We start from the raw sequence: 24,282 nt of genomic DNA, 5'->3' as shown, positions 1-24,282 counted from the left end.
CCACAAATACTTGTTGATAAATGAACGTTTTGTTAGAATAAATTCCTGCTACTAGAATTTCCAGATGAAAGGGTATATATTTGTAAAAAAGGCTCTTGATGCCTATTGCCAAATTACTCTCCAGAATGATTGTACCAATTTATAATCCCAGTTAAGATTGACCAATTCATCCTGCTTTGCCCCAGACTCTCCCTTTTTAACATGAAAAATCTTGCTTCCTGGGAAACCCCTCAGTCCCAAGCAAATTGATACAGTCTGGGTAAGAGACCATTTCCCCACACACTCGCCAACACTGTGCATTGTTACATTTTTTAGGAGGTTCATTTCTTTGAGTACTAGAGACGTTGGATGTTTACATGCCTTTCAGTTATTTACATTACCTCTTTTGTGAGTAACTTGTTCAGATCTTTTGCCCATTTTTCTGTTGGGCTGTTTATAGTTTATTAATTCACAAGAGCTCTTTATAAAATAAGGATATTTGTATATTAACCTTTTTTTTTTTAAACTATAGATGTTTCTGATTTATGGGTAGTCATATCTGTAAATTGCTTTGGTGGCAGCTTTATTGAAGTATTATTCACAAATCATACAATTTATCCATTTAAAGTGTACAACTCAATGGTTTTTTAGTATATTTACGGACTCGTGCAACCATCACCACAGTCAATTTTAGAACATTTTCATTATTTCCAAAAGAAACCATACCCTTTAGCTATCACCCACCCATTCCCCCATCTCCTCCAGACCTACACAACCACTAATCCACTTTCTGTCTCTATAGATTTGTTCTAGACATTTCCTATAAATGGAATCATGTAATATTAAGTCTTTTGTGACTGGCTTCCTTCATTTAGCGTGAGGTTTTCAAGGTTTATCCATGTGCAGCATGTATCAGGACCTTATTCCTCTTATGGTGGAATAATATTCCATTGTATGGCTATACCACATTTTATTTATTCAGTCATCTGTTGATGAATCTTTGGGTTGTTTCCACCTTTGGACTATTATGAATAATGCTGCCGTAAATGTTTGTGTACAAGTTTTTGTGTGGACGTATGTTTTCATTTCTTTTGAGTATATACATAGGAGTAGAATTCCTGGATCAAATGGTAACTCTTTTTAACTTTCTGAGGAGCTGCTAGAATCTTTTCCAAAATAGCTTCATGATTTTACCTTCCCACCATCAGCGTTCAAGTATTCCGATTTCTCCACATTCTCTCTAACACTTGTTATTTTCCTGTTTTTTTAAAATCATAGCCATCCTAGTGGTTGTGAAATAGCATCTCATGGTGGTTTTGAATTGTGTTTTTCTGATGACTAATATCATATTTATAAATTTAAAAAAATATTATTTTGCCCTTAGTGTTGTGGTATCCACCCCAGGGTTATACAATATTCACTTCCCCCCACACCTTGAACCTTATGGTTTTATTTTTCAACTTTTAACATTTAGTCTATCTGGAATTTACTTTGGTATATGGTGTGAGCAAAAATGCTTTTCATTCTTTCCAAACAGTTATTTGCTCCAGTGCTTTCACATTATGTTAGGATAAGTATCCTCTCATTACACTTTTTAAAAAAGAATCCTTTTCTCACATATTTGTTCTTTTATTTTTTTTAACATCTTTATTGGAGTATAATTGCTTTACGTTGGTGTGTTAGTTTCTGCTTTATAACAAAGTGAATCAGTTATATGTCTACGTATGTCCCCATATCTCTTCCTTCTTGCATCTCCCTCCCTCCCACCCTCCCTATCCCACCCTTCTAGGTGGTCACAAAGCACCGAGCTCATCTCCCTGTGCTATGCAGCTGCTTCCCACTAGCTATCTATTTTACATTTGGTAGTGTATATATGTCCATGCCTCTCTTTCGCTTTGTCACAGCTTACCCTTCCCCCTCCCCATATCCTCAAGTTCATTCTCTAGTAGGTCTGTGTCTTTATTCCTGTCTTACCCCTAGGTTCTTCATGACATTTTTTTTTTAATTCCATATATATGTGTTAGTATACGGTATTTGTCTTTCTCTTTCTGACTTACTTCACTCTGTATGACAGACTCTAGGTCTATCCACCTCATTACAAATAGCTCAATTTCGTTTCCTTTTATGGCTGAGTTGTATTCCATTGTATACATGTGCCACATCTTTATCCATTCATCCGATGATGGACCCTTAGGTTGTCTCCATCTCCAGGTTATTGTAAATAGAGCTGCAATGAACATTTTGGTACATGACTCTTTTTGAATTATGGTTTTCTCAGGGTACATGACCAGTAGTGGGATTGCTGGGTCATATGGTAGTTCTATTTGTAGTTTTTTAAGGAACCTCCATACTGTTCTCCGTAGTGGCTGTATCAATTTACATTCCCACCAGCATTGCAAGAGGGTTCCCTTTTCTCCACACCCTCTCCAGCATTTATTGTTTGTAGATTTTTTGATGATGGCCATTCTGACTGATGTGAGATGATATCTCATTGTAGTTTAGATTTGCATTTCTCTAATGATTAATGAATATTTGTTCTTTTAAATGCAATTCAATATAATTTTATTAAGTCCCCACCTCCTCCCTGCCTCTCCCCACCAAATCTCATTGAGATTTGCATTGTAATTACATTTAAAAATATACATCAAAAAGGGGAGTTTTGAAGTCTATACAACACTGTCTTCCCATCCAGCAATAGAATTATGTCTCTTCATTTATGCAAATCTTCTTTTAAGATTTCTGAAGTAAAGTTTTGAAAAAAAAATTTCCATACTGGTCTTGCACATTTGTTGTTAAACTTATTTGAGGAAATTGAAAAATTTTATTTATATTACAAATGGGAATATTTATTTATTTGCATTACATATATTCCTTGATATACTTGTACAAAACTTGTACAAATATATCCTAAACATTGCTGAGCTGAATAAAATAAAGAAAATCTCCCATTCTCCAAGCCCTTTCCCCATTGATAGCCACTGCTGTAAGTTTGGTGTGTTCCTCCAAGTATTTTTTCCATACACATAAACTTAGTATATCATATAAACCTTTCACAGTCTTAAAGTTCTCCCTCTTTCTTTTTACTTAAAAAAATTTGTAAATTAATTTTTATTGGAGTATAGTTGATTTACAATGCTGTGTTAGTTTCTGCTGTACAGCAAAGTGAATCAGTTATACATATACATCTATCCCCTCTTTTTTAGATTTCCTTCCCATTTAGGTCACCACAGAGCACTGAGTAGAGTTCCCTGAGCTATGCAGTAGGTTCTCATTAGTTATCTCATTAGTTATCTATTTTATACATAGTAGTGTATATATGTCAATCCCAGTCTCCCAGTTCATCCCACCCCCAACCCCCTTGGTATCCATAAGTTCTCTACATCTGTGTCTCTATTTCTGCTTTGCAAATAAGTTCATCTGTATCATTTTTCTAGGTTCCACATATAAGCAATAGTATATATGACATTTGTCTTCCTCTTTCTGACTTACTTCACCCTGTATGACAGTCTCTAGATCTATCCATATCTCTGCAAATGGCACTGTTTTGTTCCTTTTTATGGTTGAGCAATATTCCATTGTATATATGTAGCACATCTTCTTTATCCATTCCTCTGTTGTTGGACATTTAGTTTGCTTCCATGTCCTGGCTATTGTAAATAGTGCTTCAATGAACATTGGAGTGTATGTATCTTTTTGAATTATGTTTTTCTCTGGGTATATGACCAGGAGTGGGATTGCTGGGTCATATGGTAGTTGTATTTTTAGTGTTTTGAGGAACGTCTATACTGTTCTCCATAGTGGCTGTATATAATTATTTGATTATTAGTGAGGTTGGGCTTCTTCTTACATTTATTAGCCATTTATATTTCTTCTTCGGCTCATCAGTTCATATCATTTGCCCAGTTTTCTACTGGGGCATTTGTTTTATTTGTAATATTAGAATATTAACCGTTTGCTTATTATGTAGGTTACAAATATTTTTTCCAGTTTATTATTTATCTTTTAACTTTATTTATAGTATCTTTTATCATTCAGAAGTTAACATTTTTTAATAATCAAATATTTTTGTAGTCAAGTCTGTTTTTTGAGGGTAGGGGGCTATACTTTCTGAGGCCTTTTCCTCTCCAAAATTATAACGAATATTCTTCTGTATACTTTTCCAGTACTTTTAACCTTTTATGTTTTACATTCATCTTTATTTTATTTTTTTTTTTTGCAGTATGCGGGCCTCTCATTGTTGTGGCCTCTCCCGTTGTGGAGCACAGGCTCCAGAAGCGCAGGCTCAGCAGCCTTGGCTCATGGGCCTAGCCGTTCCGCGGCATGTGGGATCTTCCCGGACTGGGGCACGAACCCATATCCCCTGCATTGGCAGGCGGACTCTCAACCACTGCGCCACCAGGGAAGGCCTACGTTCATATTTTTAATTCATCTGCACTTAATCTAGTGTCTGGTGTCAGATGGAACTCTCACTAATTTTTTCCCCAAGTGGTTGACCAATTTTTCCAAACCTATTTTTTTTTTAAATGAAAGCTTCTTTCTTTTTCTTTCTTTCTTTCTTTCTTTCTTTCTTTCTTTCTTTCTTTCTTTCTTTCTTTCTTTCTTTCTTTCTTTCTTTCTTTCTTTCTTTCTTTCTTTCTTTCTTTCTTCCTTCCTTCCTTCCTTCTTTCCTTCCTTCGTTCCTTCCTTCCTTCCTTCCTTCCTTCCTTCCTTCCTTTTGTTTTCGTTTCTGTGCGAGGGCTTTCTCTAGTTGCAGCGAGTGGGGGCCACTCTTCATCGCAGTGCGCGGGCCTCTCACTGTCACGGCTTCTCGTTGCAGAGCACAACCTCCAGATGCGCAGGCTCAGTAGTTGTGGCTCACGGGCCTAGTTGCTCCGCGGCATGTGGGATCTTCCCAGACCAGGGCTCGAACCCGTGTCGCCTGCATTGGCAGGCAGATTCTTAACCACTGCACCACCAGGGAAGCCCCAAACCTATTTTTTTGAGTTATCCTTCCTTTACTCATTTATCATAGACCAAATTTCCACACATTGGTGGGTTGATTTTTGAATTCGCTTGTTTCCCTCATTTATTCGTCTATTTCTACATCATACTGAGACTTAATCACTGTAGCTTCATAATATGTTTTAGTAGTATTAAATATCCCAAGGCTAACTTCTCATTATTCTTCTGTAAAATTTCCTCTGAAGTTACACACCCTAATTCTAGGCTGCTGGTGATTTTACCCATATCTCTTTAACCAACGTATTTCAATATCAAGAATGACACCCCCAAAACCTACAAACAATAAATACTGGAGAGGATGTGGAGAAGAGGGAACGCTCTTGCACTGTTGGTGGGAATGTAAATTGATACAGCCACTATGGAGAACAGTATGGAAGTTCCTTAAAAAACTACAAATAGAACTACCATACGACCCAGCAATCCCACTACTGAGCATATACCCTGAGAAAACCATAATTCAAAAAGAGTCATGGGGCTTCCCTGGTGGCGCAGTCGTTGAGAGTCCGCCTGCCGATGCAGGGGACACGGGGTTTGTGCCCCGGTCCGGGAAGATCCCACATGCCGCGGAGCGGCTGGGCCTGTGAGCCATGGCCGCTGAGCCTGTGCGTCCGGAGCCTGTGCTCCGCAACTGGAGAGGCCACAACAGTGAGAGGCCCGCGTACCGCAAAAAAAAAAAAAAAAAAAAAAAAGAGTCATGTACCAAAATGGTCATTGCAGCTCTATTTACAATAGCCAGGACATGGAAGCAACCTAAGTGTCCATCAACAGATGAATGGATAAAGAAGATGTGGCACATATATACAATGGGATATTACTCAGCCATAAAAAGAAACGAAACCGAGTTATTTGTAGTGAGGTGGATGGACCTAGAGTCAGTCATACAGAGTGAAGTAAGTCAGAAAGAGAAAAACAAATACCATATGCTAACACATATATATGGAATCTAAATAAAATAAAATAAAATAAAATGGTTCTGAAGAACCTAGGGGGCAAGACAGGAATAAAGACACAGACTTAGAGAATGGACTTGAGGACACAGGGAGGGGGAAGGGTAAGCTGGGTCGAAGTGAGAGAGTGGCATGGACATACATACACTACCAGATGTAAAATAGATAGCTAGTGGGAAGCAGCTGCATAGCACAGGGAGATCAGCTCGGTGCTTTGTGACCGCCTGGAGGGGTGGAATAGGGAGGGTGGGAGGGAGACGCAAGAAGGAGGAGATATGGGGATATATGTTTATGTATAGCTGATTTACTTTGTTATAAAGCAGAAATAACACACCATTGTAAAGCAATTATACTCCAATAAAGATGTTAAAAAAAAAAGAATGACACCAGATCTATAATAGCATGTCCTCATGTCCTACAACCCATAATAAGCTGGCCCATACTTCTCTTTGCTCTTCTCCATGACTCCTAGGTATTGCTGAAATCATCTGAAATTTTATTTCTGATTGTTATTATTCTTAAACATTAGTTCTATTGCATTTTGAGAATCATTTACTTAAAATTGCATTTAACTTATCAATTATGTCATCTGTAGTTAAGTGTATAAATGTTTCTGGCTTCATTGCTTGCCAGTGTCTTGTATCCCACAGCATCTTTTTCTTGACTTCTAGATTTTGATTCATTTTGGTTTGGAGAGCTTTCTTGAGTAAATTTTTCAGAAAGGATCTGTGGGTGGCATACTTTCTTAGTCTTTGTAAGTCTGAAAATATTTGCCCTCATATTTGAGTCATCTTTTGCCTGAGTAGTGAATTCTAGTTTAATAGTCCTTCTCCCCCAGAAACCTGAGAGAAAGGCTCTATTGTCCCAGCATTTGGTGTTGTGAGAAGTGCAGTACTCACTTGATTTGCTAAAGTTTCTTTATGGAAGCAAGCAGGATTTCTCTTTCTAGTCTTTGGAATTTAGAAATTTCCCCAGATTATTTCTAGTTGTTTGCTCTCTTTTGGTAATTTTTCCTGGTACTAACTAGGTAAGCCTTTTTGGTCTGAAGACCCAAGTCTTCCCTTAGTTCAAGGAAATTTTTTACTGATTTTTGGAATAATTTATTTTCTATGTTTTAAAATTTCCTCTTTTTGGATTTCCTACTACAAATAATAATAATAATACCACCTAATATTTATCAAATGTACTTTCCTTCTGCTGTAATATGCAATCTGCTTAACACTGTTGTTATTATTCCCATTTTATAGGTGAAGAAACAAAGGAACAGAGAGGTTAAATAGACTGTACAAGGTCTCACAGCTAGGAGGTATAGTCCATGATCCAAACCCAGGCATCTGGCTTCAGAACCTGTGTTCTTAGCTACTGAGCTATATTCCCTGCCTGTCAGAACCAACCTCCAGACTTGACCCTGACCCTGACCTCGATACCCTTCAGTACAAATTTGAGTGTTGACAGCTAGGGACTCTATAAGCAGTAGGAGAAAACATAGGGATGCTAGAATGAAGGAGCTGAAAGAGATTGAGAAACTGAGGACCAGAGAGAAGCAGAGATCATCAGAGGTTCTCCAGTGAATTCGGAATTGGGAATTTTCCCCTCCCCCCTTTTCCCTCTCTTCAGCCGTGCTCTTCAGGCCTCATCTCTGTCCCTGGTACTACTGCATGGTCTCCTGGTGGATCTCCTGGTTCCTACTCCTGTTCTGTTAGTCACCCCTCTAAACAGCAGCCAAGATGATTCTTCCTATAAAGCAGACCCGGTCACCTTCTCACTGCTGAATATTTGTTGACTGACTGCATGAATGAAAAAATAATTCCAGAGTACCTACTGTATGTCAGACACTGTGCTAAACACTGGTGATTCAGGACACATTAGGCAAGAATCTTCCAGTTGCAAGTGACAAGAATCCAACTCAAATTAGCTTCAGCCAAGAAATGGAATTTATTGGATTTAGGAGGGTAGCCTTCAGGCATAGCTGGATTCGAGACCTTGAGCAATGTCACCAAGAACTGGCTTCACCCGCTCTATCTCTTGGCTCTACCTGCTTATGTATTGGCTCACTCCCTTAGTGATGGAAGATAGTTGCCAGAAATACCAGGATGAAGGCCTTACAGTCTGACTCCCTCAATCATTTCAGCAATAATCCTGGGTCTGAGTCTTATTGGTTCAAGCTGGACCATGTGCCTATCCCAGTCACTGAAGACAATAGGATGGGATAAAGTGATTGGCTGTGGCCTGGGTCACATGGCCATCCCTGGAGTGGGAGATGGGTCAGTTCCACGTGAATCACCTGGTTTGAGAGTGGGGGAAGGACGGGTGCTTCCTCAGATGGCAAAGAAGCACAGATAGAAGCTGGCCAGGCAAATGTCCTCTACTTTGTGGTTCATCAACCAACATAGCTCTCATCTCCATAGGGCTAATTAATAGTCTAGTGTGGTAGAGGACAGTTGGAGGAAAGACAGACCCCAACCAAGTATGAACAATATATAATGAAAAGATGACATTTGTGACAGAAGGCCCAGTGAGGGCACCTACTGGGAGGATCTGGTCAGGGACATGAGGCAAGGGGCAGGAGCTGGGATGTAGGAAGGATCACTCTAGGTGAGGACCTTAAGGTAGACCAGTGTGCGTGGGGGCATGAGGGAGGGGAAAAGGAAGCACGAGGTGAGCTGGAGGAGTGTTCAGGGTCCGAGAGGCTGTGTAAGGAGTCTGAACTTTATCCTGGGGCGCTGGGAGCTCTGTGTTTGATGTGTGTCATAGAAAGCTCACAGCCTTGTTGATGAGAATGGCGTAGAGGATGGCAAGGCGAGAGGCAGGGAGCAGTTAGGAGGCTGTTGCCCTCACCCTGGGAAGAGGTGCTGGTGCCTTGGACTAGGGTGCAGGGAGCAGGGATCGAGAGGTGAGATCCGCATGATGTGGAGGATGTGGGATCTGCAAGATCTGGTGAGTAGGTGGGTGGGGGGAGAGTTTGGGGTAGGGATGACGCCCATGAGTCTGGTTCAGGCAAACAGGTGATTGGTGGTGCCGTTCTCTGAGCTGGCAGCAGTGGAGAGGGAAACATTTGGGTGACAGGATCATGAGTCCCGCTGTAGGTGTGAGTGCTATGTTAGAGGCCTAGTTAGTGAGTTCTCGTGGAAACAAGGACATTTTTGACCAGGGCTTCTTAAATCACCTGCGGTGAAGAGCCTTATACTTTTGTTAAAACACACACTGTATATGATATCTCATGCTGGTTTGACAGCACCCGAACTAGCCTTATAAGTATTCAATCAGACCTGTCCATTGTCTTGCACTTGGATGTCATGGCAATGTCAAGTTGCCACAGAAGTTTCCAAACACTCTTGATTTTGCTGCTTATCTTGTTGTAAACCAGTAACAAGCAGTTCATGGACCAGTGCATCCTGCAGACCACATGCTGGGTGGCACTGATCTCGTCCAACCCTAGCACCCATTTTAGAGACAGGGAAATTAAGGCCCAAGGAGGGGACTGGCCTTGCCCCAGGTCCTACAGAAAACAGCAGCAAAGCCAGCATTTCAGTCCAGTCTTTCATCTGCTGACCCTCTGTTTTGGTGACCCGGCCTTAGGCCCAACAGTCCAAGCAAGGGGTGAACTCGGGGGAGTCCGGGGGTGAACTGCATTTAGCGGCCAAGGTCACAGGGCTGACCTCCACATCTGTGCCGAACACTTCTCAGGAACTCCAGTAGTCAAGACGGCCTGACCCTGGAGCTGGCACAAGCACATTGGGTCGAGGATTGCTCCCAAGAGCCTGAAATCCCAGGCCAGTGAGTGGCTGGTTGGACCGGGGCCAGGAAAGGAGATGGTCGTGGCTCTTGGCCATCCTGTGCCACTGCAGCGCCCAAGGTCAGGATGATGCTTGGTGGCTGTGATGCGTGCCCCAGGCCAGCGACGGTTCTCAGGACCAGCTCTCCGGGGGGACTTTTGTCTACTGGCTTTTGCTGCACGTGGGCTTCCCCTGGCTGTCGTTGGGAGATGCAGTTCCCATGAGCAGATTGGGGATTGCCCTTGCTGCCTGAAGTTGCTGAGGAGGAGACACATGTGAAGGGCGGAGACATTTGGGGAACATGAATTAGGGCGGGAATACAGCTTAAGAGCATACACCTTGGTGCCATGCTGCCTATCTTGCCATTGCCTTTGCCATGCAACCTTTCTGTACCTTAGTTTTCCCATCTGTAGGATGGGGATGATGATAGTAGCCTGTTGCTCAATAAATGTTAGTGATTGTCAGCTATTAGTAGAACTGGGCACCATGTTAGGCTCTCATCTATTAGACCCTCAACAGATATTTTCACATTTAACATTACTCTTTTTTCTTTTTTTAAATACATTTATTTATTTATGGCTGCGTTGGGTCTTCATTGCTGCACGTGGGCTTCCTCTAGTTGCAGTGAGCAGGGACTACTCTTCGTTGCAGTGCACGGCCTTCTCATTGCAGTGGCTTCTCTTGTTGCGGAGCACAGGCTCTAGGTGTGCGGGCTTCCATAGTTGTGGCTCGTGGGCTCTAGAGTGCAGGCTCAGTAGTTGTGGTGCACGGACTTAGTTGCTCCTCAGCATGTGGATCTTCCCGGACCAGGGCTCAAACCCGTGTCCCCTGCATTGGCAGGTGGATTCTTAACCACTGCGCCACCAGGAAAGTCCTAACATTACTCTTTTCACCAACCCACTCAAGATCAGTTCTGTCCTTTGACAGATGATAGCAGCAACAATGACAACAGAGCAACAGGCCCTCCATATGCACTATCTCATTTAGTCTTCCGCAGGGCCCATTGAGGCAGATGGTAATAGCCCCATTTTACAGATGTGGAAACCGAGACTCAGAGACATTAAAGCGACTTGCCGAAGATGACTCACACTCAGATTCTTTTAGGCTGCAAAGTCTGTGCTCTTTCTAAATACCACTGACAGAACCTAATCCTTTAGTGAGAGGACCTTGTGGGGCCTGGGACTGACTCTTGAAGGGGAGGAGTGAAACTGGGGCGCTACTGGACACCCATCTCTGGCCTCATTTTAGGGATGGAAGACTGAGACCAGTAAGGGGGAAGGGACCTGCCCTGGGTTCTGCAGACTACAGGCCAAAACTCTCCCTGGGTTTGAACCTGAGGATGGATGCCTGCTCTGTGCTACTCACCTGCACTCCACTTGCAGCACGTGCCCCCAGGAAGAGCCAGGAGCATGCCCTTAGCAAGCGGTGGGAGACTGTGTCCCTTGCCCTGCTGTTAGGGTCATAGAGGCCAGAACATGGCAGGACAGTTCCTGATTAAGCATCAGCACCAGGGTCAGCTGTGCCCACCCTCCAAGTCAGATCCCAGGAGCAGGCTGCTTCCCTGCCTGTGTCCATAGTTCCGAGTACAGGCTCCAGCACATAATAGGGATTCAGTAGTTATTGAAATAACCAATAAATGTTTCTTGGCCCACTCTTCTGTGGGGATGGCATTTCTGCATGGAGACTATAGACCCCAAAACCAAGGCTGTAAGACCCAATGAGTCTTAGGCCCAGAACTTCCTAAGTGGGTTAGCAGATTCAAAGCTTGGGCTGGAGGGGCATATGCAGATACTTCCACAGTTCCCCTGGGCCGCCCAGGGCCTTTGCCCTCTTCTGCAACAGGGTGGGGCAGGGGCAGGTCGGGGCCAGTGTGTCCCGGCCCTGGCTTTCATTACCCCCATCACCCAAGCACAGGCCTGGCCCTTTCATTGTCCAAGGCAGTGAAAGCCTGAGCAGCTGCTGGTGGGGGCTGGGGGTGGTCTTAGTCTGTCATAAGCTCTGGAATTCCTGGGACCACATCTCCCTGGCTTTGTGCCCAGTTTCTGCCATAGTGGCATAACTCTCCTCCCCACCCTGGAATAAAATCCCAGTGGACTTTGGATCAGAAATCGGGACAGGGAAGCTCATTAAATAGCTTTTGGCAGGTACCCTCCTTTTTTTGAGGAGGGTATTGCCAAGGTTCAGTCTCCCCCAGGTGGAGTCTGCGCGGGGAAGGAAGGTGGGTGGGTTTCCGTCTGTGCAGGGTTCATGATGGGGTCTTGCGAACACAATTCCGAGCGGACCAGGCTTAACACAGTGGAGGCAGTGAGGGAAGACAGATGGAGCCTTGCTGCGGTGCAGCTGCAGGGAACGGCCTTTCTGGGGTGTCTGGGCTGTATCTTGCTGCTGCTGCATCTCCCTGGAGCCTTGGGTTCTGCCTGGGGGTGCTGCTTCTCTTAAAATGAGAGGTGCACATACACTGGCTCCCTGCTAACCCTCCCTGGTCCTAGCTCTGGAAGCTGCTGCCAGCTTGCCTGAACAGTGAGACGTTTGCCTGCATGGCTGGGCTGTATAGCCAACTGGCTTCTCAGTATGTAGCTGGAGGGCTCTGTTCCATGGCCGCCCTGTGCAGTGGGGCAGGGCACAGCGGATAGTGGATTGGGTTTGATCTGTAGCTGTGCACTTACTGGTGACCTTGAGCAGGTTTCATTATCTCTCCGCCTCTGTTTAACTATCTGTAAAATGGGGACAGTAGACATCATATCTGATAGGGTTATGAAGATTTCATGAGTCAGTAATTGGGAAGTGCTCTGAACAGTGCTGACACGTACCGTCAAATAAGTGTTTGTTAAATAAAATATGGAGATCAATAAATGGGGCCCAGGCTCTGAGGGCCCAGGTGCTGATCCTGTGGCCTGTGGGCCACCTGGATCTCGCTGTTCCCTAGATCCCAAGTCCTCCTGTACTGAATAGCACCATCATTTACATAGGTCTGAGAAGCATTGGGGTGCAACAGAAGGAGCACTGGACTGGCAGTTAGCAAGCTCTGGTCCCAGCCCTGCCTCTCAGTTGCTCTGTTTCCTTGGGAGAGTCACTAACCCTCTCTGGGCCTCAGTTTCTCTGGCTGTAAATAGGGAATATTTATAGAGTGAAAGCTCTCCAAGGACCCTTTTGGCTTAGATAGCCTGACTGACAGTGACTCTCCCGTCCTGCCCCAGGCTGTACACTGGGAGGGTCCACATGCTTTGTTGATTTGTGTCTGGAGCTATGGAGAGGCAGTGGGCAGTGGCCGCCTGGGCTCCCCAGGCACTAGATGCTCTCCTAGCCTGGCCTGGCCTGCTTCTGGGCCTCAGGACACTGAAGTGCTGTGCCCTTTCCTCACTGTCCTTGTGGTCCAGAGTACTGATGAATGCATTCTGGATCTGTTCTGGACTCAGTGCCCTGGGTTGGCAGGGCTGCTCTGGCACAGTGTCTGATGATGGGCTGGCTAGTCTGACTGTGAGCCTGATGTCTGTCTCCATCACTAAGCTGTCGGCTTGGCGAGTGCAGGGCCCCTTTCTGCCTGTTCTCCACCGCATCCCCAGGGCCCAGCACAGAACCTGGCACGTAGTTGGTGCTCCGAAACTGTTTGTTGATTGAGAGGTGAAGACTCAGCTGAACTCATAGACTTCTCTCATCTCAAGGAACCTTATATTCAGGCTCTCCACCCTAAGGAATCTTATCCTAAGCACCAGAAATTCCGCCCTGGGAACCATCAGCCTCCCATTGGAACTGGCCGTCTCCTGAGACTCACCTCCTTAGTTTCCCAGGACAAGAATGGGCCCTGTTTCCCAGGAACCTGCAGGATGAGAGCCTTCCAATCTGGAGGGTTCTTGGGCCCTGCAAGGACTGCCTTGGCTCTGCCCCCAGGGACAAGGCAAAGTGTTGATTGGAGTGGGAAGTGCCCAGCTCAGATGAGGGCTGTTCCAAGTTGACCCTAATAAAGGATGTTTTCTTATGTCAGCATGCGTGAACATGCTGGTATGTGTGAGAGAGACAGGAATAGAGAGTCAGAGACAGGGTCAAGGAGGCAGGCAGAGATAGACATTCAGAGACTTTGAGACTAGTACAGGGAGACTAAGAGGCAGAGGGACAGCACTTCAGCCTAGGGTGGCCGAGGCAGGGTGAGGTGGGAAAGGAGGATAGGGGCTCCTCCTGCCCCATTTTTTTCTGGGCTGACATCCAGTTTGCCTGCCACTTGGGTGGTAAGCATGTTCAGGTTGGAACTGGCTATGGGACAGACACCCCTGACCTGAGCCCCAGGCGCAGCCCAGGGTGTGTTTGTTGAAATCAGACAACCAACTGCAGCAGCCGTAGCCTCAGCATCAAACAGCTTTGCGCTGGCAGGACAGCTTCCTGTGGGGCTGCACGGTGGTTTCGAGTGGGCGCCCTGGAGCTGGACCTACCGGTCTTCAGATCCTACTGGTCTTCAAACAGCAAGCTGTGGGCAGCTTCCACTACCATTCCCTACGCTGGATTCTTCATCTGCAGATAGCGTAATACCAGTACCTGCCTCACAAGGTGCCGATGAGGATTAAATGAATTAACGAAGGCCGAACTCTCAAAATGGTGCCTGGCCCGGGATCGCTGAATCCTCTGTTAACCCCTCAGGTGGGTAGGTCAAGGGTTGTCAGCCCCATTTTACAGATGAGGAAATCCAGGCTCAGAGATGGGCAGGGACTTGCTCAGCGCACCCAGTCAACCAGGGCTGGAGCTGGGACCTGAGCTGGGGACCCTTGCCTCCCAGTCCAGTGCTCTTCCTCTGCCCCCCGCGGTCCCTCTGTTAGGGACCTCTCCTTCACTTGTGATCCTGACTCTTGGGCTGTTGTAACATGCTTCTCGCAGCCACCGTCCCGGGGGGAGGAAGCCCCAAGCTCTCTGTCCATCTCTGCTTGCCCGGATTTGGCACACAGAAGTGCTAAACAAAAACATGTGTGTTGGGCTGCGCTGATGGTGCTGCTGGGAGATGACTGAAGCAGCCGCTCCCCCGGCCCCCGGGGGCGGTGGCATTCTTGGAGTCAGCGCCGGTCGGTTGCAGGACCCTGGGTTAAATTGCAGCCACCCACTGGGACGAGAGCAATGTGGGGGTGGGAGGGCGCCGGGAGGTTTCCATGATTGGCTCCGTCCTGGTCCTGCCGGAGAGCCGGAGCTGCGGCCAGTGGGGTCGCGCTGCCCCAGCTGGGGGAGCCCTTGGGATGTGTGTGGGGAACAGCCGGCTGGGAATCCCAGTGCCAGGGAATGCTGCTGTGAGCCATAGATGCCTCTCCCTCCAGAGCGGCACTCCGGGGGGGCCAGCCCCGGGCCTGGGGACTGATGGCAGGGGAGCCAGGGCTGGTGCGTGTGAGCCTGTAACCCAGGAGCCGTCCGGGCCCCTCGCAGGCTGAAGGACGGGGTGGCCGAGGACTCTTCCTCGAGACATCCCGGGCTCCTTTTCAGATGAAAGTGTCTTGGGAAATTACAGAGTTTTCTATTTGATGGAAGAAAGAAGTCCAACCTCTCTCCAGAGTGGCAGCAGCGGGCTGGACAGGGTGTGTGTTTTGGAAGCGCGCTGGAGGAAGAGGAAGAGGAGGCGGGACGAGTGATGCAAGGGTTTGAAAAAGCCACCTAGATGTGGGAGGGGAACCTGGTCATTTGGTTCGGCTTTTCCCGGCAGGTATCGCGCCCCTGGGGACCTTGGGTAAGTCCATGAATAGCCCTGCTGACACAAAGGAGCTCTGTCTGCGGAAGGCAGCCGCTTGACGCGCCACCAGGAGCTGCCACAGCTGCCCGCCCGTCCGCCCGCCCGCCGGCGGGCGGGCGGAGCTGGGCGGAGACCCGCGCGGGCGGGCGGGCTGGCAGCAGCGGCATCCAGGGATCCCCGGGTCCCTGCCGGAGTGTGCTGGGTAGGTGCCTCGGTGCCAGGGTGTGTGTATGGCGGGCGGGGGGCTCTTGTCCAGGGCACCCCGTGCCCCTGTTTCTATTGTTTCTTCCCCAGGGCAGCCATTGGTAGGCATGTTGCAACCAAACCATGTGTGTTCTGCTCCGAGATAGCTGTGTGTGTGTGTGTGTGCGCGCGCGCTTGTCTGTCTGTCTGTCTGTCTGTCTCGGGGTGGGTGGGAGGGAGCCTGCAGGGCTAGGGGCATGCTTCTGCTGTGTGCTGCTCCCACTTCAAGGCTGGTCAGCTGGCTTTTCTTTCTGAGGGAAATGAATGTTTGGTGAGCAGAAGTCCGGCCACTGCATAGGGAGGGAACGCTCAGCCAGCGCTGCTGGCGATCTTGTCAGGGATGCTGACCACACACGAGGCACCAGGATGGCTGTTCTTGCCTAGTTCCGTGAGGGGAAGGAGGTGGTCTCAGGGGCTGGACTGGGGGTGGGGTCGCATCTGATCCTTGCGGCTTCGGCTGTTATGTTCACTGGAAGTACAAGCAGAGATGCTCTGCCTCCTGAGCCTCTTGGGAAAGGTCTTGCACCTGCCCCTTTGGCTCCTGCTGAGACCCGTAAGTAAGGAAGGGGATAATTGTTAGGGACCTGCTCACCCCACAGAGCAAGCCGCTGTAAGCAGACAGAGGCCAATTCTTTTATCAACTTGGAGGCCTCACATCTCTATGCTTGTCCTGGGGTGTCCAAGAAGAACCCTCGTGCCCTGGGACCTCAGGGCTGAGGAAAGCCCAGGTCCAGAGAGGGGAGGGGCTGTGCCCAAGTTCTCACAGCAGGTCTCTGGCCAGGACCAGGATGGAGGACGTCTGTCTCCTGGAACAGTGAGGACAGGATATGTGGGTGCCGTTACCCTGTGCTCAGCTCTGAATGTGGCGTTCCTGGCTTGAGATGCCTAGCTAAGTACAGGGCCACTGGGCCTCTCACCAAAAACTTGCAGCATCTTGCTGCCCTCAGGCCTCACGGCTGGGGGCTATCTGGCTCCCCTCTCGAGGTGGCTGGAGTGGGTATATCTCCTGGAAGGAAGGAGCTGCACTGTCTGACCCGCCAGGGCCCGCGGCATCCCAGCCAGGGCACTGCGGCCATAGTCAAAGTTTCCACCAGGGCCGCTTGAGTCCTCCACGCCCAGCCAAGGGGCACCTCCCCTCTTCGCCAGCCCTAGCACGTGGCAAGGCTTAGCCCAGGGCGGGCCCTTCAGGGAGCGAAGTTCCACAGCAGGGCCTGCTCCAGGCCCGGGCTGGCATCTGCTGCAGCAGGGGGATGGTGAAGATGGGGGCAGCTGAGGTGAGTGACCCCCTGTTGGGGAGTCTCTTTGAACCAGAGATCGTCGATGGGGCTTCTGATTATAAGTATCTGGTATCAGTGAAACCACCCCAGCCCCTAGCCTTCTTGCCTTTGCACGTGCTGTTCCCGCTGCCTGGAAAGCCCATCTCTTCTCTTCTCTCCAGGTCTTAATCCTACCCAGACTTCCATGACTAGAGCAAATACTGCAGTTGGAATCTGTCTGTCCCTTGGTGGTGGTACCCACTGTGGTTGCTTCATGTCTTATTCATGTAGGATTTGAGCCTTACTCATCCCTTGGTCCCAAGGGCCCAGCCTGGGACCTGGGGCATGATAGGAAAGGGCTCAGATGGGTTTCCTTGAGGACAAGCTCTGACGTCCAAGTCAGCTCTTTCTACCCATCTCCTAGCTCTGCCTGGCAGACAGTGGGCACTACCAGCTTGAGGCCTGGCGAGGAGTCCCTCTGGAAGGGTCCTAGTTTCTGCATGGCAGGGTTGCTTCTACAGAGCCACGGGTTGGGGGATGGGATTTTTGATAGGAGACAAGGCAGGGAGAACCTTGGCTTCAGCCTGGCGGAGGCCACAGGGAAAGCTGGGCTGGGATCGTGCTGGGCTGGGTGGTGTGGTGTCCATCCCATGGCCTGGGCCACAGAGGGTGGGAGGGGCAGCCCCAGCTAGTTTGAATGCAGTGCTCCTGGTCCTTTGCACAGACTGCAGCAGCTTGGAGCTCAGATTGGGCCCTGTTGGGATGGTGCCAACCAGGGTGGTGGATTGGAGGGTTGGGGGAGCGTGCGGTTCTCAGCCAGTGGTCTGCCTGGCTCCCCCAGAAGAGGCGTAGCTGAGGAGGGAATGCCCACGCCCCGCTGGGTTCCTAGGGGCGCTGAGAGCCTCTTCCTGTTCAGTCTCCCAAGGCCCTAGAATAGCTGAGTCTGTTTGCCTTCTAGACAGATACGGGACTGAGGCAGGAAAGGAAGGATTTGCCTGAGGTTATATGCGACTCAGCAGCACGGCAGGGACAAGAACCCAGGTCTCCGGGTCCCCCCCGCCAGGTTTCTCTCCGTCACACCAGCTGGATGACTCAGAGTACTTGGCTTTCACCTTGATGCTCCCTTTTTGGGGACTCCCTTAGTGACACATTCCTTTCCAGGACTGTCGCATTTACTAGCTAGAGCCCGGCTCTCCTCTGAAAAAGCAGCGTGTGCAGGTAAAGAAAGCCCTGGCCTGGCCAACAGGCTGGAGACTGAGGCACAGGCTGGTCCCTGCTCACTGGATGATCTCAGGCAATTCTGCTTTTTTTCTCTGGCTCAGTTTCCCCTTTGGAGCAACCAGGGACTGGACCAGGTATTGCCTGGCCCCTTCCAGGCATCCAGAGAATCTTCCATTCTCTGCAGACGCTCTCCTCTTCCTGGGTTCCGAGAGTCATTGGTCAAGGCCAGGGTCCGGCTTCCCAGGGAAGTGGCCCCCTACCTGTTCCTCAGGCCCTTCTGGTCAGAAGCCTTCTCTTGCAAGCTGGAGCCTGGGCCGAGGCTGGGAGGTTTGTTGTTGTTTGTGGAGCCAGGCCGTTTCCAAGATGTCATTGCTCAGGGAAAACCGTCATTCCTCCGAGGGATAAAGAGGCTGCTTACGGCTCAGCCTGGAGAGGCTAGAGCCACTCACGGCAGGCCAGCCAGGCTCGGCCCCCGGGAGTCGCCACCTTTGCCTGAACAACCAGCTGGTGGGGGCAGGATTGGGAAAGGAGTGCTGGGGCCACAAGCCGCTTGAGAAATTGGAGCTTCCAGGCACGGAGGAGAAGAGAAGGGGTCCCAGGAGACCCTCTTCCTCCGGCAGTGGGCCGAGGTCATCACTCCAGACGTGTGGAGAGTTGCCAGGTGTGCCCTCTGCTCCAGATGGCCTTGGGCTTCTCCCCTCTCCCTCTGCCACGGGCTGGCCTGCCCGCACCTGGCACTGGGGCTCAGGCTGCTGCCGGAAAACTGTCAGCGGCTCCCAACTTAGAAAGGTGGGGAGTGCAGGAAGTTATTTGGAACTGGGCGCGCTCTCCCCTACGTAGCCAGGGCTCTCTGTGGCGTCCTTGGTTATCTCTTGGTGGGGTTAACCTCGGGCTGATAGCAGAACTCACACACTCGGGGCAGGGTGGCAGAGGGTGGGAGGCATGGGGAAAGGCAGAGGAAGAGCTGGGCAGAGCCTCTGGGAGCCAAATGGCTGGCCACAACCTTGAAAAAAGGCTGGAGGCAGCCACGGGGAGAACACTGGAATGGAAGGTGGCGTGCCTGTCCCACTCCTCTAGTCAAGGGTTGTAACTGTGTCCGCGCAGAGCTCCAAAACCTTCACTGCTCACACCTCGATTAATGAAGTTCCCAGTTGATTCAAACAGCGGCTCTGTAATTGCTTTCTCTGCCTGTCTCCCTCTCTTCCCTCCACATGTGTCTAACACCCACTATGTACGGTGCACTGGCCAGGTACTGGAGGTATAGGTCCAATCTTTAATCTAGTGCCAGGGATGGGCGTGTAATGGATGGTAACAAGACAGCTTTGACAGGGAGACTCGTGGAGAGGGAACCCTGGGGAAGCTTCCAACCCAGCCCGGGAGACCCTGCAGGAGGTGAGACTGAATCCAGATGCACAGATGCTTGTCCATCGAAGGAGGAGGTCTCCATCCCAGTCTGCCCACCCCACTAGGGTGTAGACATGATTCCTGCCTGACCATAGAGATTGCCTGTGTGTGTCCATCCACATGCTGCGACTTATCACAGTGGTGGCCGAATAATGTTGTATGCAGGTGCATGGGCTCTGGACTTGAGGGCAGGCTCTCCCTCTCTACAGTTGGGTGCCCTTGGGTAAGACACAGAAACTCTCGGTGCCTGCATTTCCTCAAGCAGGGGCCCAACCTCACTGGGGTGATGAGATGAGGTGTGCACGCAGAGGGCTGCGTGCGTGCTGACACTGAGGCATGGGGGCAGCGGGGGTACCCCTGGCACCTTCCCTTACTGGTGGCTGTCATTGAATGGGATGATGTGGGTGAAGTGAGGTGTTCGGCATGGAGTCTGACACTGAGGCATTGGGGCAGCGGGGCTACCCCTGGCACCTTCCCTTACTGGTGGCTGTCATTGAATGGGATGATGTGGGTGAAGTGAGGTGTTCGGCATGGAGTCTGACACTGAGCGGGCATTTGCTGAATGGGAGGGGGCACAGCAGCTTTGGGGCTGGGAGGGAGGAATCAGCTGGAATGTGCTATCAGGCCCTAGGATGAGGGCTTTTATTTGCTTTTGAAATAAACTTTTATATTGAAATGTAAAAGACAGCAAGGGTAGAAGTATGTAGCCAATGAATTTTCACAAAGTGAATAAACTCTCCAGGTCAAGAAACAGAACATTCTAGTACCCTGGGAACCTACCCCGCCCCTGGCCGCGCCCCACCCCTCAGTCACTGCCACCTCAAAGGGTAACCCTTTTCTTGCCTTCTCTCACTGAGTAGTGCTGCCTGTTTTTGAATTTTGTATTCGTGGAATCATTGAGTATGTATTCTTCTATGTTGACTTCTTTGGATCAGCATTTTGATGGTGAATCCTTCAGTATTATTGTACTCAGTTTTATTCTGTTCACCCTCACTGTGTGTGGTATTTCACTGTGTGAATATAGGTGCCCCAATTTATCCATCCTATCATTGATGGACATTTGGGTTGTTGCCAGTTGGAGGTTATCATGAATAGTACTACTATGAATATTCTCATACATGTCTTTTGATGCACTGTAATATACTTTTCTGTTGGGTAAATACCTAAGGTTTACAATTGCTCAGTCATAAAGTTGTATATAATTAGCTTTAGTAGATTCCACTGTATAATTTTCTTTTTTTTAACATCTTTATTGGAGTATAATTGCTTTACAGTGGTGTGTTAGTTTCTGTTTCATAACAGTGAATCAGTTATGCATACCCACATGTCCCCATATCTCTTCCCTCTTGCATCTCCCTCCCTCCCACCCTGCCTATCCCACCCCTCTAGGTGGTCACAAAGCACCGAGCTGATCTCCCTGTGCTATGCGGCTGCTTCCCACTAGCTATCTATTTTACATTTGGTAGTGTATATATGTCCATGCCACTGTCTCACTTTGTCCCAGCTTACCCTTCCCCCTCCCCATATTCTCAAGTCCATTCTCTAGTAGGTCTGCATCTTTATTCCCGTCTTGCCCCTAGGTTCTTCTGATCTTTTTTTTTTTTTTTGATTCCATATATATGTATGTATGCATACGGTATTTGTTTTTCTCTTTCTGACTTACTTCACTCTGTATGACAGTCTCTAGGTCCATCCATCTCACTACAAATAACTCAGTTTCGTTCCTTTTTATGACTGAGGAATATTCCATTGAATATATGTGCCACATCTTCTTTATCCATTCATCTGTCGATGGACATTTAGGTTGCTTCCATGTCCTGGCTATTGTAAATAGTGCTGCAGTGAACATTGTGGTACATGACTCTTTTTGAATTATGGTTTTCTCTGGGTATATGCCCAGTAGTGGGATTGCTGGGTCATATGGTAGTTCTATTTTTAGTTTTTTAAGGAACCTCCACACTGTTCTCCATAGTGGCTGTATCAGTTTACATTCCCACCCACAGTGCAAGAGGGTTCCCTTTTCTCCACACCCTCTCCAGCATTTATTGTTTGTAGAGTTTTTGATGATGGCCGTTCTGACTGGTGTGAGGTGATACCTCATTGTAGTTTTGATTTGCATTTCTCTAATGATTAGTGATGTTGAGCACCCTTTCATGTGTTTGTTGGCAATCTGTATATCTTCTTTGGAGAAATGTCTATTTAGGTCTTCTGCCCATTTTTGGATTGGGTTGTTTGATATTGAGCTGCATGAGTTGCTTGTATGTTTTGGAGATTAATCCTTTGTCAGTTGCTTCATTTGCAAATATTTTCTCCCATTCTGAGGCCACTGTATGATTTTCTCAAGCGTGACACCAATACACCCTTTTCAGGCAGCATAGGAGAGCACCTGTTGCTTCACGTCCTCACCAACAGAATTGGCATTAGCTATTGTGATATCTGATTGTGGGTTTAATTTGCATTTCCTTGATGACTAATGAGGTTTAGCACCTTTTCGTATGTTGATTGGCCGTTTGGATCGTCTCTTTGTGAAGTGCCTCTTCAAGTCTTTTCTCCAGTTTTCTATTGGATCCTCTTATTGATTTGAGGGAGCTTAAAAAATATTCTGGATATGTGTTCATTGTTGGATATGCACATTGCAAATATCTCCTCCCACTCAGTGGCTTGCCTTTTCACTCTTTTCTGAAGAATAGAAGTTCTTCATTTTAACGCAGCCAACTTCTCACTCTTTGTCTCTGTGGAGAATGCTAATTGAATCCTGTTTCTCTGCCTATTACAAGGTTGTAGATATTCTGTTGTGTTGTCTTCTGGATGTTTTATTGTTTTATGTTTCATATTTAGCTCTGAAATCCACCTGAGATAGATTCTTACGTAGGATGGACGTAGAGGTCAAGACTCATTTCCTCTGGGTGGATATCCAATTTATTCAAAAGATCATCCTTTCTCACTGTCGGTCCCTATCACCTTTGTCAGAAATCAAGGGGCAATAGGGTGAGCTGAGTTTTGAAGGATGTGTAGGAGTTCACCAGGTGGACAGAGGAGGGGAGAGGGTTCTGGGAGGAAGTACAGTGAGCACAGATTTAGAGGTGCCTGAGAGGAGTGTGCTTGGGGAACTCCCAACAGTTCAGCCTGGCTGGAGGGAAGAGGGGAGAAGTGGTGTGGTGGAGAGGCCGGTTGGCAGGAACAGGACACACAGGGGAAGGAGCTGGGACACCAGAGGGTTGCGGTGGATTTAAGCTGTGGGGCAGTATAGTCAGGTTCGTATAAGAGAGATGAGAGACGGTCCCATGACAGGAGGATGAGTTTGGAGCCTGCTGTCAACCCAGACAAACCCAGCCTTGACATCCCCCTCAGCAGAGACAGAGCCTGTCTTCTTCAGAGAAGCAGTGGCAGAGGTAGCAGTGTGCCTGGGGTCTTGGAGGGTGGCCTTTGGCTGCAGGTTTGCGGCTGAGTCCAGTGGCCAGATATACATTCCAGTGTCCTTGAGTGGAAAAGCTTCCCGCCACTCCAACCCCAGCCGCCACCCAGTGCCACCAGCACTGCAGGCCCTGAAGGAGGAATAGTTTAGGAACTGGAGCAGACGGACAAGGTTGGGATGGGGGGGTGGATCTCTGGAAAGGGGGTGCTTTCTGCTTCTCCCGCCCTTGATGCACCCACAAGGATCCAAGCCTCACCTTGGGCCCTGAGAACAGACCCTTCCAGGCTGGGTGAGATTCAGAGCTGGACAGACCTCCTCCAGGAGAGAGCGGCCTAGAGAGGGGAGTCGCTTGGCCCAGAGCCACGCAGTGAGCCATACTTACCCAGCTTGGCTACCCACCAGCCTCCGGGGCCTTTGGGATGGGCCTCAGTTTTCTCCCCTGAAACGTACAGATAATAATAGTGTCCCCACCCTAGGGCTGTGGTCCGAATATGTCAAGTGCCTTCTCCTGGAGTGGATGCAGGGGAAGGGACTGGTGATGATGATGATGATTACAGGAATTGCAAATGTTTATTGAGTACCCACTATGTGCCAGGCCCCTCTATCTGGATGGTCTCCCAACAGTATCATGGTCTGGGTACTTGCTACTTCTGTCGCCATTTCACAGATAAGAAAATTGAGCCTTGAAGAGGTTAAGCAGCTTGCTCAAGGGCGCCGAGCTAGGCGGTGGCAGGGCCAGGATTTGAACCTGGATTTGTATGTCTCCAGACCCCTGTTCTTCACCAGCAATAGGCTTCCCTCCTCCACCCCTGGTTCTGAAAGTGCTCCCCGTTATCCGAGCTGTTGCTTGCAATTAAGCCTGAGATTTTGGGCTTGGTCTCCGGTGCCTGACATGACAGAGAGTCGAGAGGAAGGTCATGGCCATGGGCTGAGCACTGCTGTGCCCCAGGTCCTGCCTCCTGCCCCCTGTCACGGCATCCCTGCGAGGGAGGCATCGCTGACCCAGCCACACGGTTAGGAAGTGGGATTCAACGCAGGCCTGCCTGATTCCCAGTCCCGGTCTCCTGCTCACAGTGCTACGTGTGCCCTTCCCTGAGGTCCTCCTAGCTTGGCAGAGCTTTCGTGTTTGAGCAGCCTAGTGTAGAACATCGTAGAGAAACCACACGCTTCTGACTCTCCCGCCCATGAAGGGGTCCCCGGGCGGGAGGTGGTTTGGGAGGGTCACCAGGTGTATGTAATTCCGTAGCAGTCCTGCCCTCACCCGGCGAGTCAGACACCTGCCCCTCAGTCGCCACTAATCTGGGGTAAGAGCAGGGACCCTGCATCCGCTATTGCTCACCAC

At 48.7% G+C, this 24,282-nt stretch overlaps 1 protein-coding gene across 7 annotated transcripts in view; it reads left to right on the top strand.

Moving 5' to 3' along the window:
• Positions 1-24,282, top strand: part of RGS3 (regulator of G protein signaling 3) — a 127,676-nt gene that overhangs the window by 77,175 nt on the left and 26,219 nt on the right. Inside the window, exon 1 of one of the 7 annotated variants that reach the window (XM_067743585.1) lies at positions 14,829-15,249. The exons of 4 other annotated variants lie outside the window; for them this stretch is intronic. In XM_067743585.1, coding sequence (XP_067599686.1) covers positions 15,196-15,249 — 54 coding nt within the window. In that variant the 5' untranslated portion in view covers positions 14,829-15,195. 2 more of the 7 variants (XM_067743584.1, XM_067743586.1) reach the window with 2 other exon arrangements.

Source organism: Pseudorca crassidens, chromosome 7 (genome assembly GCF_039906515.1).
Source record: "Pseudorca crassidens isolate mPseCra1 chromosome 7, mPseCra1.hap1, whole genome shotgun sequence".
Taxonomy (NCBI): domain Eukaryota; kingdom Metazoa; phylum Chordata; class Mammalia; order Artiodactyla; family Delphinidae; genus Pseudorca; species Pseudorca crassidens.
Note: the sequence above shows the minus strand (reverse complement) of the source record. Positions and strands in the feature narration are given on the sequence as shown.